Source organism: Scyliorhinus canicula, chromosome 8 (genome assembly GCF_902713615.1).
Source record: "Scyliorhinus canicula chromosome 8, sScyCan1.1, whole genome shotgun sequence".
In the NCBI taxonomy this organism is placed as follows: domain Eukaryota; kingdom Metazoa; phylum Chordata; class Chondrichthyes; order Carcharhiniformes; family Scyliorhinidae; genus Scyliorhinus; species Scyliorhinus canicula.
The window spans coordinates 42243093-42260939 of NC_052153.1; the positions used below are offsets into that span (position 1 = coordinate 42243093).

General features: G+C 50.9%; 1 protein-coding gene across 2 annotated transcripts in view; it reads right to left on the reverse strand.

Annotated features, from left to right (window-relative positions):
• Nucleotides 1-17847, reverse strand: part of LOC119970196 (transmembrane protease serine 11C-like) — a 107604-nt gene that overhangs the window by 34660 nt on the left and 55097 nt on the right. For both annotated transcript variants that reach the window (XM_038804443.1, XM_038804444.1), the window contains one exon: nt 1911-1970. In XM_038804443.1, coding sequence (XP_038660371.1) covers nt 1911-1970 — 60 coding nt within the window. The remainder of the gene's footprint in view (nt 1-1910; nt 1971-17847) is intronic.

A 17847-nucleotide genomic window follows, 5' to 3' on the forward strand; every position in this document is an offset into this window, starting at 1 on the left:
ATCAGCAAGGTTAAAGCCTATGGAATAAAATGTACTTTGGCAGCATGGATATGAAGTTGACTGAGTGACAGAAAACAGAGAGTAGTAGTAAATGTTTGTTTCTTTGGACAGGAGCAAGGTATATAGTAGGGTTCCCCAGGGATCTGTATTAGGACCACCCGTTTTCCTTAATGTTCATTAATGACCAAGACGTTAGTACACAGGGCATAATTTCAAACTCTGTGGAACGCACAGAACTTGGAAGTATGGTAACCTGTGAGGAGCATGGAGTTAGACATCTGAGGACATCGGCAGTCTGATGGAATGGTAGACAGGTGGAAGGTGCAATTTAATGAAGGGAAGTTTCAAGCGATATATTTTGGTAGGAAAAGCATTGTAGAATAAGGCTCTGACGAAGAGTCATCCAGACCTGAAACGGTGGCTCTGTTCTCCCTCCACAGATGCTGTTGGACCCACTGAGATTTTCCAGCATTCTCTGTTTTTTGTTCCAGATTCCAGCATCCACCGTAATTTGCTATTAGTCATGTAGGAGTCCATATGGAAAGTGGTGAACCAGGTTTCATTAACAATGTGAACTTGCATAAAGCGCCTTTAATATTCCAAGGTGCTTCACAGTTATGTATTCAGACGCAAATTGAAATTGAGGCAAGGACAGGTGTGCAATAGTACGGGTGACAAAAAGCTTGGTCACATAGGTAGGTTATAATTGTGTGCCTTTCAATCGGAGAAAATGGTAGAAAGATATATTATTAAGAAGGAATTCCAGAATTTAGGGTTGAAATGGCTGAAGGGAGTATCAAAATGCACAACAGGTCAGGGTTGGAGGAATGCACAGTTCTCAGAAGGTTGCAGGGCTGGAAGAGGTTACAGAGATAGATTGGGGTGAGGCCACGGAGGGATTTGAACACGAGAATGGAGGTAACAGCAGTGAAATCTCACGCTCTAGTGAGTGGCATTCACGCAGTTCTTGAAATGCACTTACATCTCTTTGATGTGGACAATGTTTGCAAATATTGTGGTTTCACCACTCAGGCCACTGAACTGTGAAAGGGTGTGAATGGATCCAAGCTGCAGATGGTTTTTATAAGCTGTCAATCAGAGACCACTATCATTACAGGGGCCCCTGGAGAGATGTGCCTATTACAGGAGCCCGTGGGGCAGTTTCTACTATTACAGCGGTCCCTGGGGAGGTCTCTCTATTACAGGGGTCCCTAAGGGGTCTCCCTATTACAGGGGTCACTGGGGAGGGTCCCCCAATTCAGGTTTCTCTGTTTGTGGGGGGGGGGGGGGTGCATGGGGTTTGCTAGAGGAGGTGTGGACAGGCAGTGCACTGTTGGCGGAGGGGGTGGGTGGCCCGTTGATGTGCTCGGATAGTCTCTACCAGCCCTGGCATCATGGACCTTGTGGTGGGCCAAGGGGGCATCGCTTCCCTCTTGGCCCATCGCGAGGTCCACCACGTCTAGTTTACGATTGCTGAGACCACAAGTGATCCGTGCCAACGTGATACCCGGCCATGGGTACTGAAAAATCACGGAGGGCCGGAGGATAGGGCTCCGGGCCTGCTAAATAGTTGCAAAATGGGTCAGTAAGACCCATTTGCATTTATTTATATCCCCCTACTGCCGTTCATCGTGGACATTGTTCACATTGCCAACGGGAGCGGGGGGGGGGGGGGGGGGGGTCGTCAAAGCAGCATGTTCAGATCAGCACCCTACACTGATCCCGATTTTTCTCCCGATGCCCGATTTTCCGTCCCATCGGACAATGCATTCCAGACATCCCAGAACAGAGTATCCCATCCCAGGTGTTTGGTGGACCAGGAACTAATACAGTCAGCAAGCAAAGGGAGGATGGATAAATAGGTTGCATTCTGCTCCAAATAAAATCGCGAATGAAAAGTTTCAACTTACTTGCATTTAATGAAGTCTTGTTTATTGGCTCATGGTGTTGATTTTCTAAAGTCGGCTTTGCTGGAAGACAAAGAGATTATTTTTGAAAAAGGATATTTTAACTGCACCTGCAACAAAGAACAGAGAAACAAAGCAGAAGAAATAAGTTTTCTTTTATTGAAGGAATTTGCATTTATATAGAGTCTTCCATGGCCTTGGAATGACCCAAAACACCTCACAACCAATGAATAATGACGTGTAGTAATTATAGTGATGCAAGGAAAGGCAGCAGCTAAATTGTGCACAGTATTATTTCACAAATAGAAATGAGACCACTGACTAGATAAATTGCTATAGTGACGCTGATTGAAGGATTGCTCCCTTACTCGCCCTTGACAGGACTAACAGACCTTTACTTCAATAATAATAATTGCTTATTGTCACAAGCAGGCTTCTTGGAAGTTACTGCGAAAAGCCCCTAGTCGCCACATTCCGGCGCCTGTTCGGGGAGGCTGGTATGGGAATTGAACCTGCGCTGCTGCCTTGTTCCGCATAACAAGCCAGCTGTTTAGCCCAGTGTGCTAAACCTTATTGTCTCATTTGACAGACCTATTGAATATGAACACTCAAATCATCTGCGGGATTCTCCGTCGGCGGGATCCTCCGCCGGCAACGCACTCATGCCCGCGGGCTTACCGACGGTGGGGGTGGCCATTGGCCGGCTGTGGAAACGGAGAATCCCGCTGCCGGCATGGGCGCACGGCCCTGGAAAACGAGATTGGTGGGACGAAGAATCTCGCCCCATATCTCTTCGACCTCGACATTGACTTTATTGCATTAACACGAATGAAGGAAAAACTTGATTGGTTAAGAAAATAAAATTCAAATATGCTTTAAAATTTAGAATTTACTGCAACTTGACAGACTTGGGTTGATGAGTGGCACACAAGTGGCAGGCAATGACCAGCAAGAGAGAATCTAACTATCTTCTCTTCCTGTTCAATGGTACTGCCTTCACTGAATCTCCACCATCAACATCCTGGGGTTACCCTAGATCTGTAACTTAACTGGACTAGCCTTATAAATATTGCAACTGCGGGTACAATCTAAACAAATTTGTTCTAAGTATGGTAGCGAGCTGGAATTGCCGGGTGTTTCCCCACGGCCGACCCAGCGAAGCCGTCACCGGAATCTGACGTTAATTAATAATTAATCATGCCCCGAGGGCTTCTCGTTGCAAATGATCGCTCAATGCAGTAAGAAGCTAAATGACCTCCACCGGGCCGCACGGGTGAGTTGGCATTGGCCCCCCTGCCACCCCCAGACCCCTCCCCTCCCGATAACCCTGCAACTGACACCACCCCCCCTCCCTGAGATCAATAAATCGATGTGTCGCAGGGCACCCTGGCACCCACCAGCACACCCTACACCACCCCCAATGCACGAAGCGTTCGGCTCACAATGCCGCACGCATTGCTGCCACACAATCGTTGGGAAATGGCCAAGACGGGCGGCTGGTTGCCGGGCCACAGGGACCTCACCCCATATGAGGAACATATGGACTGTACGGTAGCACAGTGGGTAGCACTGTTGCTTCACAGCTCCAGGGTCCCAGGTTTGATTCCCGGTTTGGGTCACTGTCTGTGCGGAGTCTGCACATTCTCCCCGTGTCTATGTGGGTTTCCTCCGGGCGCTCCGGTTTCCTCCCACGAGTCCCAAACGATGTGCTGTTAGGTGAATTGGACATTCTGAATTCTCCCTCTGTGTACCCGAACAGGTGCCAGAATGTGGCGACAAGGGGATTTACACAGTGACCTCACTGCAGTGTTAATGTAAGCCTACTTGTGACAATAGAGATTATTATTATAAGCCCTGGAGGTCGGGGGAGTGGCCGGGTACAGAGCAGTCACCGATGTTGAGCTTGGCCTAAACTGCAGAGGTGAGAATCCACTGGCTCCCACCCAGATGACCTGTTACATATGAGTTGTTCATGCCAGCATAATGATCCATCGCTCTCACTGACCACATGCCCATTCTCCAGCACAATATCCAGCCGGTGGTGCTGGCATATCCGGGGTGGCTCCCTGCCTCCCAAGAGAACACCTCAGAGGAGAGCTCCGAGGATGCCGCCATCGATGCATCCCGGCTGTCATCCCCACCCTCCACCAACGCAGAGACACACACCTCGGTGAGTGAAAATAGTGGGCAGGCTTCTGGGGCACAAACTGCTGAGCACCACAATGTTGCAGATGTACATCAGGTGGAGCCAGGAACGTCCAGAGGAGGCAGCAGTCGGAGGTCTGTTGGATCCCAGAACCCAGCTGTGTCCCAGTCAGAAGCTGAGCCTCTGGACCAGGCTATCCTGGAGCTGATGAGGTTGATAGGGAGCAGCCGTGAGATTCAGAAGGGGATGTCAGCGACACTCCAGCAGGTCCATATCCGATTGGAGGAGCCCCCAAGGCTAAGGGCACAGGAGATTGCACTGGCAACGCATGGCACCGAGGCCAAAACTGCTCGGGTGGTTAACGTAATGGAGAGCCTGGAGTATGATGTCAGCCGTATGAGTGGTGGTGTCCAAGCATCACTCAGTCAGTGATCGCCATGGCTGAGCGTCTTGACAGCATGCCCGAGTCACTAGGGGACGTGTACCTGACATCGGTGGACCTTTCCGAGAAAGGTGGATCTTTCCGAGAGCGCACACAGTAAGCGAGCACTTTTCCAGGAGACACATCCGGAGTGAGACTCATACAGAGTGAGAGATTTAAACTTGGTAATTTGGTGCAGTGAGGTAAATCAGCAAAGGTAAGTGGAAAATCTAATTCTGCTGTTTTTCAGTTAAAAGTGCAGTGTGGAGCTTAGTGTCTGATTGGTTGAAGCTGCCCCCACCCTAATTGCTGAGAGGCAGTTATCTGTCAATCACCTGAGGCCTGTTGAGGCCTGTTTAGGAGCACATTGTATTATTCTCTTTGAAGGTAAGGTTTTTTTTGAGTCATCGGTTAGCTGAGGTCTGTATAAAAGACAGACAGAGAGCGCACACAGTAAGCGAGCACTTTTCCAGGAGACACATCCGGAGTGAGACTCATACAGAGTGAGAGATTTAAACTTGGTAATTTGGTGCAGTGAGGTAATTCAGTGCAGAGTGTGAGGAGGTGCTTTTTAACCCTGGTAAGTGACTGGTAAGTAGTCTCTCCTTTTCTTTTCATTGTCTAATTTATTTATTTTTATTTTGAAATTCTAGTTGTTTAAGTTTACCAAGGGTTTAAGACATGGCAGGAGATCCCAGACCCGTGTCATGCTCCTCGTGTGCGATGTGGGAGCTCAGGGACACGTCCACTGTCCCTGGCTCCTTCACGTGCAAGAAGTGTGTTCAGTTGCAGCTCTTGTTAGACCACTTGACGGCTCTGGAGCTGCGGATGGACTCACTTTGGAGCATCCGCGAAGCTGAGGAGGTCGTGGATAGCACGTTTAGCGAGTTGGTCACACCGCAGGTGAAGGTTACTGAGGGAGATAGAAAATGGGTGACCAAAAGAAAGAGCAAGAGTAGGAAGGCAGTGCAGGTGTCCCCTGCGGTCATCTCCCTGCAAAACAGATATACCGCTTTGGATACTGTTAAGGGAGATGGCTCACCAGGGGAAGGCAGCAGCAGCCAGGTTCATGGCACCGTGGCTGGCTCTGCTGCACAGCAGGGCAGGAAGAAAAATGGCAGGGCTATAGTGATAGGGGACTCGATCGTAAGGGGAATAGACAGGCGGTTCTGTGGACGAAATCGAGACTCCAGGATGGTATGTTGCCTCCCTGGTGCAAGGGTCAAGGATGTCTCGGAGCGGCTGCAGGACATTCTGGGGGGGGGGGGGGGGGGGGGGGGGTGAACAGCCAGCTGTCGTGGTGCACATAGGCACCAACGATATAGGTAAAAAGCGGGATGAGGTCCTACAAGCGGAATTCAGGGAGTTAGGAGTTAAACTAAAAAGTAGGACCTCAAAGGTAGTCATCTCAGGATTGCTACCAGTGCCACGAGCTAGTCAGAGTAGGAATGTCAGGATAGATAGGATGAATGCGTGGCTCGAGAGATGGTGCAAGAGGGAGGGATTCAAATTCCTGAGGCATTGGGATCGGTTCTGGGGGAGGTGGGACCAGTACAAACCGGACGGTCTGCACTTGGGCAGGACTGGAACCGATGTCCTAGGGGGGGTGTTTTCTAGAGCTGTTGGGGAGGGTTTAAACTAATGTGGCAGGGGGATGGGAACCAATGCTGGAAGTTGGAAGGTAGTAAAACAGGGACAGAAACAAAAGGAAGTAAGGGGAAAAGTGCAAGGCAGAGAAGACATAGTCAGAAATCCATAAGGGCGACAGTACAAGGTACAGTGACTGAGGGGAGCACAGTGAATAGGCCCAGTAATAACAAAAGGAATAAAACTGGAGATGTTAAGATTCAAAACAGAGGTAAAAAAACCAACATAAGTGTACTTTACCTGAATGCTCGTAGTATTCGGAATAAAGTAAATGAGTTGGTGGCACAAATCATTGTAAATGACTATGATTTAGTGGCCTTACTGAAACATGGTTAAAGGATGGTCACGACTGGGAGTTAAATATCCGAGGGTATCAAACTATTCGGAAGGACAGAGTGGATGATAAGGGAGGTGGTGTTGCTCTGTTATTTAAGGATGACATCCGGGCAATAGTAAGGGATGACATCGGTGCTATGGAGGATAAGGTTGAATCCATTTGGGTGGAAATCAGGAATAGTAAGGCGAAAAAGTCACTGATAGGAGTAGTCTATCGGCCACCAAATAGTAACGATATGGTGGGGCAGGCAATAAACAAAGAAATAACTGATGCATGTAGAAATGGTACAGCAGTTATCATGGGGGATTTTAATCTACATGTCGATTGGTTTAACCAGGTCGGTCAAGGCAACCGTGAGGAGGAGTTTATAGAATGTATCCGCGATAGTTTCCTAGAACAGTATGTAATGGAACCTACGAGGGAACAAGCGGTCCTAGATCTTGTCCTGTGTAATGAGACAGGATTGATTCATGATCTCATAGTTAGGGATCCTCTCGGAAGGAGCGATCACAATATGGTGGAATTTAAAATACAGATGGAGGGTGAGAAAGTAAAATCAAATACTAGTGTTTTGTGTTTAAACAAAGGAGATTACAAGGGGATGAGAGAAGAACTAGCTAAGGTAGACTGGGAGCTAAGACTTTATGGTGGAACAGTTGAGGAACAGTGGAGAACCTTCCAAGCGATTTTTCACAGTGCTCAGCAAAGGTTTATACCAACAAAAAGGAAGGACGGAAGAAAGAGGGAAAATCGACCGTGGATATCTAAGGAAATAAGGGAGAGTATCAAATTGAAGGAAAAAGCATATAAAGTGGCAAAGATTGCTGGGAGATTAGAGGACTGGGAAATCTTTAGGGGGCAACAGAAAGCTACTAAAAAAGCTATAAAGAAGAGTAAGATAGAGTATGAGAGTAAACTTGCTCAGAATATAAAAACAGACAGTAAAAGTTTTTACAAATATATAAGACAAAAAAGAGTGGCTAAGGTAAATATTGGTCCTTTAGAGGATGAGAAGGGAGTTTTAATAATGGGAAATGAGGAAATGGCTGAGGAACTGAACAGGTTTTTTGGGTCGGTCTTCACAGTGGAAGACACAAATAACATGCCAGCGACTGATAGAAATGAGGCTATGACAGGTGAGGACCTTGAGAGGATTGTTATCACTAAGGAGGGAGTGATGGGCAAGCTAATGGGGCTAAAGGTAGACAAGTCTCCTGGCCCTGATGGAATGCATCCCAGAGTGCTAAAAGAGATGGCTAGGAAATTGCAGATGCACTAGTGATAATTTACCGAAATTCACTAGACTCTGGGGTGGTCCCGGTGGATTGGAAATTAGCAAACGTGACGCCACTGTTTAAAAAAGGAGGTAGGCAGAAAGCAGGAAATTATAGGCCAGTGAGTTTAACTTCGGTAATAGGGAAGATGCTGGAATCTATCATCAAGGAAGAAATTGCGAGGCATCTGGATAGAAATTGTCCCATTGGGCAGACGCAGCATGGGTTCGTTAAAGGCAGGTCATGCCTAACTAATTTAGTGGAATTTTTTGAGGACATTACCAGTGCAGTAGATAACGGGGAGCCGATGGATGTGGTATATCTGGATTTCCAGAAAGCCTTTGACAAGGTGCCACACAAAAGGTTGCTGCATAAGATAAAGATGCATGGCATTAAGGGTAAAGTAGTAGCATGGATAGAGGATTGGTTAATTAATAGAAAGCAAAGAGTTGGGATAAATGGGTGTTTCTCTGGTTGGCAATCAGTAGCTAGTGGTGTCCCTCAGGGATCCGTGTTGGGCCCACAATTGTTCACAATTTTCATTGATGATTTGGAGTTGGGGACCAAGGGCAATGTGTCCAAGTTTGCAGATGACACTAAGATGAGTGGTAAAGCGAAAAGTGCAGAGGATACTGGAAGTCTGCAGAGGGATTTGGATAGGTTAAGTGAATGGGCTCGGGTCTGGCAGATGGAATACAATGTTGACAAATGTGAGGTTATCCATTTTGGTAGGAATAACAGCAAACAGGATTATTATTTAAACGATAAAATATTAAAGCATGCCGCTGTTCAGAGAGACTTGGGTGTGCTAGTGCATGAGTCACAGAAGGTTGGTTTACAAGTGCAACAGGTGATTAAGAAGGCAAATGGAATTTTGTCCTTCATTGCTAGAGGGATGGAGTTTAAGACTAGGGAGGTTATGTTGCAATTGTATAAGGTGTTAGTGCGGCCACACCTGGAGTATTGTGTTCAGTTTTGGTCTCCTTACTTGAGAAAGGACGTACTGGCACTGGAGGGTGTGCAGAGGAGATTCACTAGGTTAATCCCAGAGCTGAAGGGGTTGGATTATGAGGAGAGGTTGAGTAGACTGGGACTGTACTCGTTGGAATTTAGAAGGATGAGGGGGGATCTTATAGAAACATTTAAAATTATGAAGGGAATAGATAGGATAGATGCGGGCAGGTTGTTTCCACTGGCGGGTGACAGCAGAACTAGGGGGCATAGCCTCAAAATAAGGGGAAGTAGATTTAGGACTGAGTTTAGGAGGAACTTCTTCACCCAAAGGGTTGTGAATCTATGGAATTCCTTGCCCAGTGAAGCAGTTGAGGCTCCTTCATTACATGTTTTTAAGGTAAAGATAGATCGTTTTTTGAAGAATAAAGGGATTAAGGGTTATGGTGTTCGGGCCGGAAAGTGGAGCTGAGTCCACAAAAGATCAGCCATGATCTAATTGAATGGCGGAGCAGGCTCGAGGGGCCAGATGGCCTACTCCTGCTCCTAGTTCTTATGTTCTTATGTTCTTATGTCCCAGTCTCAGTGCATTGCTGAAACTCTCCAGAGCATGTCCAGATCACTGAGGGCCGTGTCCCAGAGACAGATGGGCATCGGTGAAGTGCTGCAAATCATTTCTTACTCACAGAGGGGCATCGCCAAGGGCATGAACATCATGGTGCAGACATTGGGGAGCTGCCAGGGATGGCAGTGCCAGATGATGCAGGGGCATCCGGAGCTCCATTCAGCTGCCCCTCCACCCAAAGGTAACCCCAGGGTCCTATTGGCACCGTGTCGCCTGCTCTCCTGAGTCCACTCCCCTACAATGGCGCGTCTTGGGGTTAGCGTGTGGAACAGGTTGGCAGGGCAGCTCCAGCCCCAAGCCCTCCAGAGGTCGCCTGTCAGGGGCATTAAGGCCACGGGACACGATAAGCAGCAGGCTGCCTTCTCCTCTGATATGCATCCTGGGGACACTCCTCGACATAACGGTAGAACACAGAGAGCTAAGAAGATTGAGGATCACTGAGGTGGAGTGGCATGGGGGGGGGGCACCATCGGAAGCTAGGGACAGTTGGGGTCACTATTGTGTTTGTACACATTAAAACACAGTACACCTGAGATATGTGAAGCCTCCATCACGTTATTCTGCACTCCATGCAGGACTGCAAACCCTCCCTCTCCCAGTTGCCCGGGCCGGATGGGAGGGCATGATTGTGGGGAGATGGTGAATGGGATTGGAAGAAGGGGTGTGACGAAGCCATGCACTCTGAGAAGTGGGCGAGGACAGGGGCCTCTCTGGACCTCCGGGGATGCTAGACTCTCACCACCTCCGTATCTCCTCCAACCTGCGGCTGCTCCCACAGATCCTCCCCAGACTCATCCTTCAGCCCTTCCTGGTCTGGCTCCTCCTCATCCTCCTCCTCCTCAGAGGTGGTTGCATGTTCCTCCTCCTCCACCTCCCGGTCCGGCATGTCATCCCGCTGTTGTACCCGATTGTGGAGGGCACAGCAGTCCACCACAAAGTGGGCGAACATCTGGGGAGTGTGCTGCAGTGCACCACCAGAGTGATCAAGGCACGGAACCATATCTTCAGCAGTCCGATGCACCGCTCAATGACAGCCTGGGAGGCCACATGGGTCTTGCTATATCAGGTGTCTTTACCCAGGGCCTAATAACTACTCAGACTGACAAACCAGTCTGCTACAATCCACGTGGTGGGTGTGATATTGAATCTACCCTGTGTCTGTACTCACTGAGTGTCTCCACTGGAAAGAGGAAGATCATGTGTGCTGTGTCCTTTTTATATGGGTTTGTGTAATGCCCCCTTGTGGTAGTGTCACCTCTGTGTGTATTGTGAATGCCCATTGGTCGTGTCCTATCTTACTGACCTATTGGTTGAGTGTCTGTGTGTCATGTCTCTGGTGCTCCCTCTAGTGTATAGCTCGTCTGCGTGTACTTACATTAACCCCTTGTGTATCTACAGTGATGAATATCACCACACTCTGGGTTCCTCCATGGCCTGATCGGAGGCTGTGTCCTCGGTGTGGAGTGCCGCTGCCTTGGGCCTGTGCCAATGCTGCTGCCATCACCTTCTCCAGGGTCTGGCCACCTGGCCATCCAGCAGCACTGCTCGGGCAGTTTCCACAATATAATCCATCATGTAATATCTGTAAGCTATTGGAGAGGGTGAGAGACTGACAATCAGCTATGGCTGCCACCCTGGACCTGCGGTTCCCACAGGCCTTCCCCACCCTCGCATCCCCTGTCACGCCCTGCACAAGCACCCCCGGCTACAGCAGGGGCCTTTGGGAAACGGACCCCAGGCGCTGTACCTCAGATACCTGTTGGAAATGTCACCTGGACCGGGCACTGCTTCCCTCCCTGATCCACACACCCACCCTCTGTCGCGAGATGTCTTCAGTATTGTGCCCCAGCTCTAGCATGTTGGCTGCTGCCTCTGTGTTGTTGATGCCTCTGGAGTTCAGGTGAAGTGTCCAGGCCTCACAGCCTGTTTGGGATGCTAGACAGTAGTAACCGCCTGTGTCATGCACACACACCCACATGAATCCACTTGGGAACACTTTGTTTATTAACAGCCCACATATCACAATAATCTTGAATTTGCAAGGAAACAGCACCATGCTATACGCACTGGCACCTATGCACCACCAAATATCAGTACAAACGCAAAACCACAACAGTGTAATTACTACAAAGAAAACACATATACATTTAACAGGAACCAAACAACAGTAGAAAGAAGTGACCAGCATCCAAATCAACCCACCGCACCCTCTCGCTCCCGCAGCAGATGCGCTGGAAAGTCACACTAATGCAGAGCATGGTGGAAGCGAGAAAGAGGAGCCCTTCCCGGATTCCCAGATATTGAACGCTATGGCAGGGATATTGGACACAGAAATTGCCCTAGTGGTGCTGCTGCTAGGCCAGGAAGCCAGTGCCGAAGACAGCAGCAGTAGCGTCAGCAGATGCTTGAGGTGGGGGACCATGTGCCCGATCCCGCCCCACAGCCTGAGGACCCGGACGCCCATCAGGCCAGAGAGGGACCCAGAGGAGGAGTCCCGCGATGGCCCAGGGTGTACAGGCATCTTTGGTCGTTCAAATAGATGACGGACAGTGCGTGCCACAGGAGACTCTGCCTCAGGAAGGAGATGGTGCGGCACTTGGCACCAAATGGAACAGGTGGACACCCGTTCCTGGTGGCCATCAAGGCCACTGCAGCTCTACACTTTTACGCCTCGGGATCATTCCAGGGCTCTAGCGGGGACCTGTGTGGTTTCTCACAGGCCACGGCCCACAGGTACATCCAACAGGTCATGGATGCCCTGTATGCCCTAGCGGAAAACTACATCATCTTTGACATGTACCAAGCCCAACAAGATGCCCGGGCAGCTGCCCCGCATTGGGTGGACCTGCAGTTCGGCGGAGCGAGTTATCAGCGCCCGCAATGGAGGCTAGATGTGGGACTGCTGTCGGAGGAGGGGATCTGCGAGAGGCTTCGGAAATGTATAAAAAATTACCTGCAGGTGAATGACACTGGGGAGGTCTCAGCGGCGACCGTGTGGGAGGCGCTAAAGGCAATAGTGCGGGGGGAGCTGATTTCAATTGGGGCCCATAGAGCCAAGGCAGACCGGGCAGAGATGGATAGATTGGTCAGGGAAATGGGCCGGATAGATGAAGAGCACGCGGAGTCCCCGGGGGAGGTTTTACTCAGGGAGAGGCAGAGGCTACAGGCGGAACTGGGGGCACTATCCACGAGCAGGGCCGTGGAACAGCTTAGGAAGGCGAGGGGAGTGGTGTATGAGTATGGGGAAAAGGCTAGCAGACTGTTAGCGCAGCAACTTAGGAGGAGGGAGGCGGCCAGGGAAATAGGTAGAGTGAGGGACGAGGGGGGGCACAAAGTGGAGGATCCGGTAGAATTGAATAGGGTATTCCGGGACTTCTATCGTAAGCTGTATACTTCGGAGCCACCAGAAGAACCGGAGGGGATGAAAAGGTTTCTGGATGGGTTAACATTCCCAACAGTTGGGGGGGGGGGGGCGAGTGGAAGAGCTGGGGGCCCCGATTAGAGTAGAGGAGGTATTGGGGGGCCTAAAGGCCATGCAGTCGGGGAAGTCCCCGGGGCCGGATGGATACCCAGTAGAGTTTTATAGGAAGTTCTCGGAGCTGGTGGGCCCGGTCTTGGCTAGGGTTTTCAATGAGGCAAGGGACAGAGGGACCCTGCCGCCGACGATGTCACAAGCCACCATATCTCTGATATTAAAGTGGGGTAAAGACCCGGAGGTGTGCGGGTCCTACAGGCCAATCTCCCTGATTAATGTAGATGCCAAGCTCCTGGCAAAGGTACTGGCGGGTAGAATGGAGGACTGTGTACCGGAGGTGATTGGGGAGGATCAAACGGGGTTCGTGAAAGGTAGGCAGCTGGCGGCCAATCTGAGGAGATTGCTCAATGTGATAATGATGCCCCCGGCGGGTAGGGAGGTGGAGGTAGTGGTGGCTATGGATGCCGAGAAGGCCTTTGACCGGGTGGAGTGGGAATATCTATGGGAGGTGCTCGGACGGTTTGGGTTCGGGGAGGGACTGGTGGATTGGATCAAATTATTATATCAGGCCCCGAGGGCCAGCGTCAGGACCAACAGAGAAGTGTCGGAGTACTTTAGGTTGTACCGAGGGACCAGGCAGGGCTGCCCGCTCTCCCCGCTGCTGTTTGCGCTGGCCATAGAGCCGCTGGCGATTGCGCTGAGAGCCGTAGAGGGTTGGAAGGGGATGGTGAGGGGCGGGGTTGAACATAGGGTTTCTCTTTATGCAGACGACCTGCTCCTGTACGTGTCGGACCCAGTGGCCGGGATGGGAACTATACTGGGAATGCTGAGGGAGTTCGGCCAGTTTTCAGGATACAAATTAAATACGGTCAAGAGTGAAATGTTTGTGGTACAGCCAAGGGGCCAGGAGAACAGATTGAGAGGGCTACCGTTTAGGTTAGTTGAGGAAAATTTCCGGTATTTGGGAATCCAGGTGGCACGAGACTGGGGCAGGCTGCATAAGTTAAATTTGGCCAGGGTGGTGGAGCAAATGAAGGGAGAGTTTCGGAGATGGGATGCACTCCCGCTGTCGCTGGCAGGGAGGGTGCAGACTGTAAAGATGACAATCCTCCCTCGATTTTTGTTTATTTTTCAGTGCCTCCCGATCTTTATCCCACAGTCCTTCTTCAAAAGAGTTAACGGGCTGATCATGAGCTTTGTCTGGGCGGGAAAGTCTCCGCGGGTGAAGAAGGCAATGTTGGAGACGAACCGCAGCGAGGGGGGGCTGGCGTTGCCGAGTCTGGTCAATTATTACTGGGCGGCCAACATCGCTATGATAAGGAAGTGGATGGTGGGTACGGGGTCTATTTGGGAGCGGGTGGAGGCGGCTTCGTGCAGGGGCTCCAGTTTGGAAGCCCTGGTCACGGCTCCTCTACCGCTGCCGCCGGCCAAGTACACCACCAGCCCGGTAGTGGTGGCGACCCTGCGGATATGGGGCCAGTGGAGGAGGCATGTGGGGGAGATGGGGGCGTCTGTCTGGGCGCCAATCTGCGACAACCATCGGTTTGCCCCCGGCAGTATGGATGGGGGGTTCCGAGTATGGCGGCGAGCAGGGGCAGGAAGGGTGGGTGATATGTTCCTGGAAGGGAGCTTCGCGAGTTTGAGGAGCTTGGAGGAGAAATTTGGGTTGGTAAGGGGAAATGATTTTAGATACCTACAGCTGCGGGACTTTATTCGTAGACAGGTCCCATCTTTCCCGCGCCTCCCGCCAATGGGGATCCTAGACAGAATAGTCTCTGGGAGGGACGAAGGGGAGGGTAGAGTCTCGGGTATTTATAAGGTGCTCATGAGGGAGGAAGGGTCCCAGACAGAGGAACTGAAACTTAAATGGGAGGAGGAGCTAGGCGGGGAAATGGAGGATGGGCTGTGGGCTGAGGCCCTGAGTAGGGTAAACTCGACCGCGACATGTGCTAGGCTCGGGCTGATCCAATTTAAGGTCGTTCACCGGGCCCATATGACGGTGGCTCGGATGAGCAAATTTTTCGGGATAGAGGACAAATGCGCTAGGTGCGCGGGAGGACCAGCGAACCATGTGCACATGTTTTGGGCATGCCCTGAGCTGAGGGGGTACTGGGAGGGATTTGCGGGGGTCATGTCCCAGGTGCTAAAAACAAGGGTGGTGATGAGTCCAGGGGTGGCAATTTTTGGGGTTTCGGAAGACCCGGGCGTCCAGGGGGAGAAAGCGGCCGATGTGCTGGCCTTTGCTTCCCTGATAGCCCGGCGACGAATATTATTGGCGTGGAGGGACTCAAAGCCCCCGAAGACTGAGTGGTGGCTTGCGGACATGTCAAGTTTCCTGGGGATGGAAAAAATTAAGTTCGCCTTGAGGGGATCTGTGCAGGGGTTCACCCGGAGGTGGCAACCATTTATTGACTTCTTTGCGGGAGAGTGAGCGTCAGCAGGGGGTGGGGGGAGGGGGGGGGGGGGGGGGTAGAGTAGAGTAGGAGGGAAAATATGGCGGGTAGTACGGGTGGGAGGGGAGCGGGCTTGTGCAATACGGTACGATGGAAGTATTGAAAGTACGTGGATGTTTGCACATTTTTGCCTTTTTTGCTTCCTTTCTGATGATGTCTGTAACTGTTTATAAAGCCAAAAACTACCTCAATAAAATTGTTTATTAAAAAAAAAAGATGCCCGGGCAGCAGGTTTCTCCTCCATTGCCGGGAATGTCCCAGGTCCCTTCGAGCAGTCTTTGGCGGGTGAGGTCCGACTCAATCCCCGATACAAAACCATCGCGCATAAGAAGGTTGGAATGTTCGGTGGCCGTGACGGCCTGACAGTCACAGTCCCGGACGAGTCGGATTAGGGCCCGCCAGAAGTCTTCTATGGACTCACCAGGGAGTTGAGAGCGAGTGGCGAGTACGTGCCTGGCGAAGAGTGAGTTCGCTTTCTGTGCGTAGTTTTCTTTGAGGAGCGCCATCGCGTCTGCGTAAGTCGGGGCGTCCTGGATAAGCAGAAACACGCTGGAGCTCAATCTTGAGTATAGGGTCTGTATTTTCTGAGCCTCCGTCGGTGTCTTGGTCGCTGAGTTTATGTAAGCCTCGAAGCAATCTAGCCAGTGATTAAAGTCTCTTCTGGCGTCGGCCGATTGCAGATCCAGCTGCAGGCGATGTGGTTTGATTCTGATATTCATCTTGTAGAAAATCTTACTGCAATAAATTGATGCACGATCAGTTGTACAAAGACTCAGATTGGGTACAACTGTGGCTTTATTGCAGTAGATGTGTGGCCTCCTACAGCAGCTGGCGAAATGGCAGCTGAATAGAGGACAAGCATATTTATACTCCTCTTCCTGGGCGGAGCCAGCAGGCATGGGCTACCGGCGAACCTGTAATACAGGTCCTACCTTACATCACCTAATACAGGTGCAACAGTGGTTTACCACACCCAGCTGGGTCCTGGGATTGAGCAGCCCTCCGACTGCTGTCTTGCCTGGGAGTTCCTGCCTCCACCTGGTGTTCATCAGCAGCTGTGTGGTGCTCACCAGATTGTGCCACTGAAGGTTGTCCACTCACATTTCCCGCTGAGGTGTGTGTATCTGCGCTGGAGGGTGGGGATGACACCTGTGCCACGACTATTAGAGTGGCATTCTCAGAGCTCTCCTCCAAGGTGGTCTCCTGGGAGACTGGAGAGGGTGTCACCCGGGATGGGCCGAAGCTGCCAGTTGGAGGACCTGCGGGAGAATGGACATGTGGTCAGTGGGAGGGATGGGTCAGTCAGAAAGGCAATAGCAACTCGCCTTTGACAGGTCCCCCGGGTGGAGCCCGGTGGTTCCTCACCTCTGCGGCATCTGCCAGCTTCCACATTGTTGATCGTCCTGTCCTCGACCACAACAATCACCTCCAGGGACTGCTCCTCGAAGTTAGTGAGGATTCTGATGTCTGGCACCTCACCAGCAGTCTGAGCCCTCTCCTGGCGGTTGTGGGAGAGCTTTTCCTGAGGAGACACAGAGAGGGCATCGTTTGCCACATGTGTGGCTCACTGTGGTGGGATGGGGTGTGTGAAGGGAGGGTTGAGGGGGTTAATGGAGGAAGGGGTGTGGAGGGAGAGTTGGGGACCGTATGGAGAGTTGGGAGTTGGATGCTCCCTTGGGGGAGGAAGGGTCTCGCAAGGGTGGGGGGACGTTAGTGTCCACTCACACGTGCTGCGAGATGTAGGTCACTGAGCTTCTTCCTGCACTGGAGGCCAGTCCTCCTGGTCACACTGCCCAAGCTCACTGCCGCCGCCAGCTCATCCCAGGCGGCACTGGATGCCATATGGCTAACCATCCTGGACTCTCAGGGGAACAGGACATTTCTCCTGGCCTCCATAACATCTAACAGCCTCCCCAGGTCATGGTCCCCGAATCTTGGGGCTGGTCTCCTCGGTGCTATTGTTGAAAGCTGGCTGGGGTTGGCTGAGCAAGTGCAGCTTAAGTGCTGCTTGGCCTTGTTAGCGGGGGGCTGGCGAGCGCGGTGCCGGCGAATCAGCCGGCGAGCCATCATTTGCAACGGGAAGCCCGTGAGGTCTCGTTAAGTGGACCAAGTAACGTTGAATTGCATTGCCGGCCTCACTGGGCCGAGTGCCAGGAAGCTCAGGACAATTCCTGCTCGCTACAACATTTAGAAATCTTTCCGGAGAATCGTGCCCACAGAGTGATATAGCACAGAACCAGGCCATTTATCTTCTCTGTCTCTGCTGCACCTTTGAATGATCTGTCTAATTAGTTTCACACTCCTGATCTTCTCATTGTCCTACAAATTGTTTCCCTTCAAGCATTTATCCAGTTACTTTTTGAAAATATGAATTTGTTTCCACAACCCTTTCAGGCAATGCATTAAAGATCATAACAACTGATCCTGTTTTCCTCGTTTAATTCCTGGTCCTTTTGGCCAATCAGTTTAAGTCTATGATCTATTTTTGCTGGCCATTTTGCTACAGAAATATTTACTCCTTCAAGCACTTTTAAGTTTTGAACATCGCTACCAATTCTCTACTTGACCTCTGCACTAAGGAGAACAATTCTGCTGTGACACACCTTTAAGT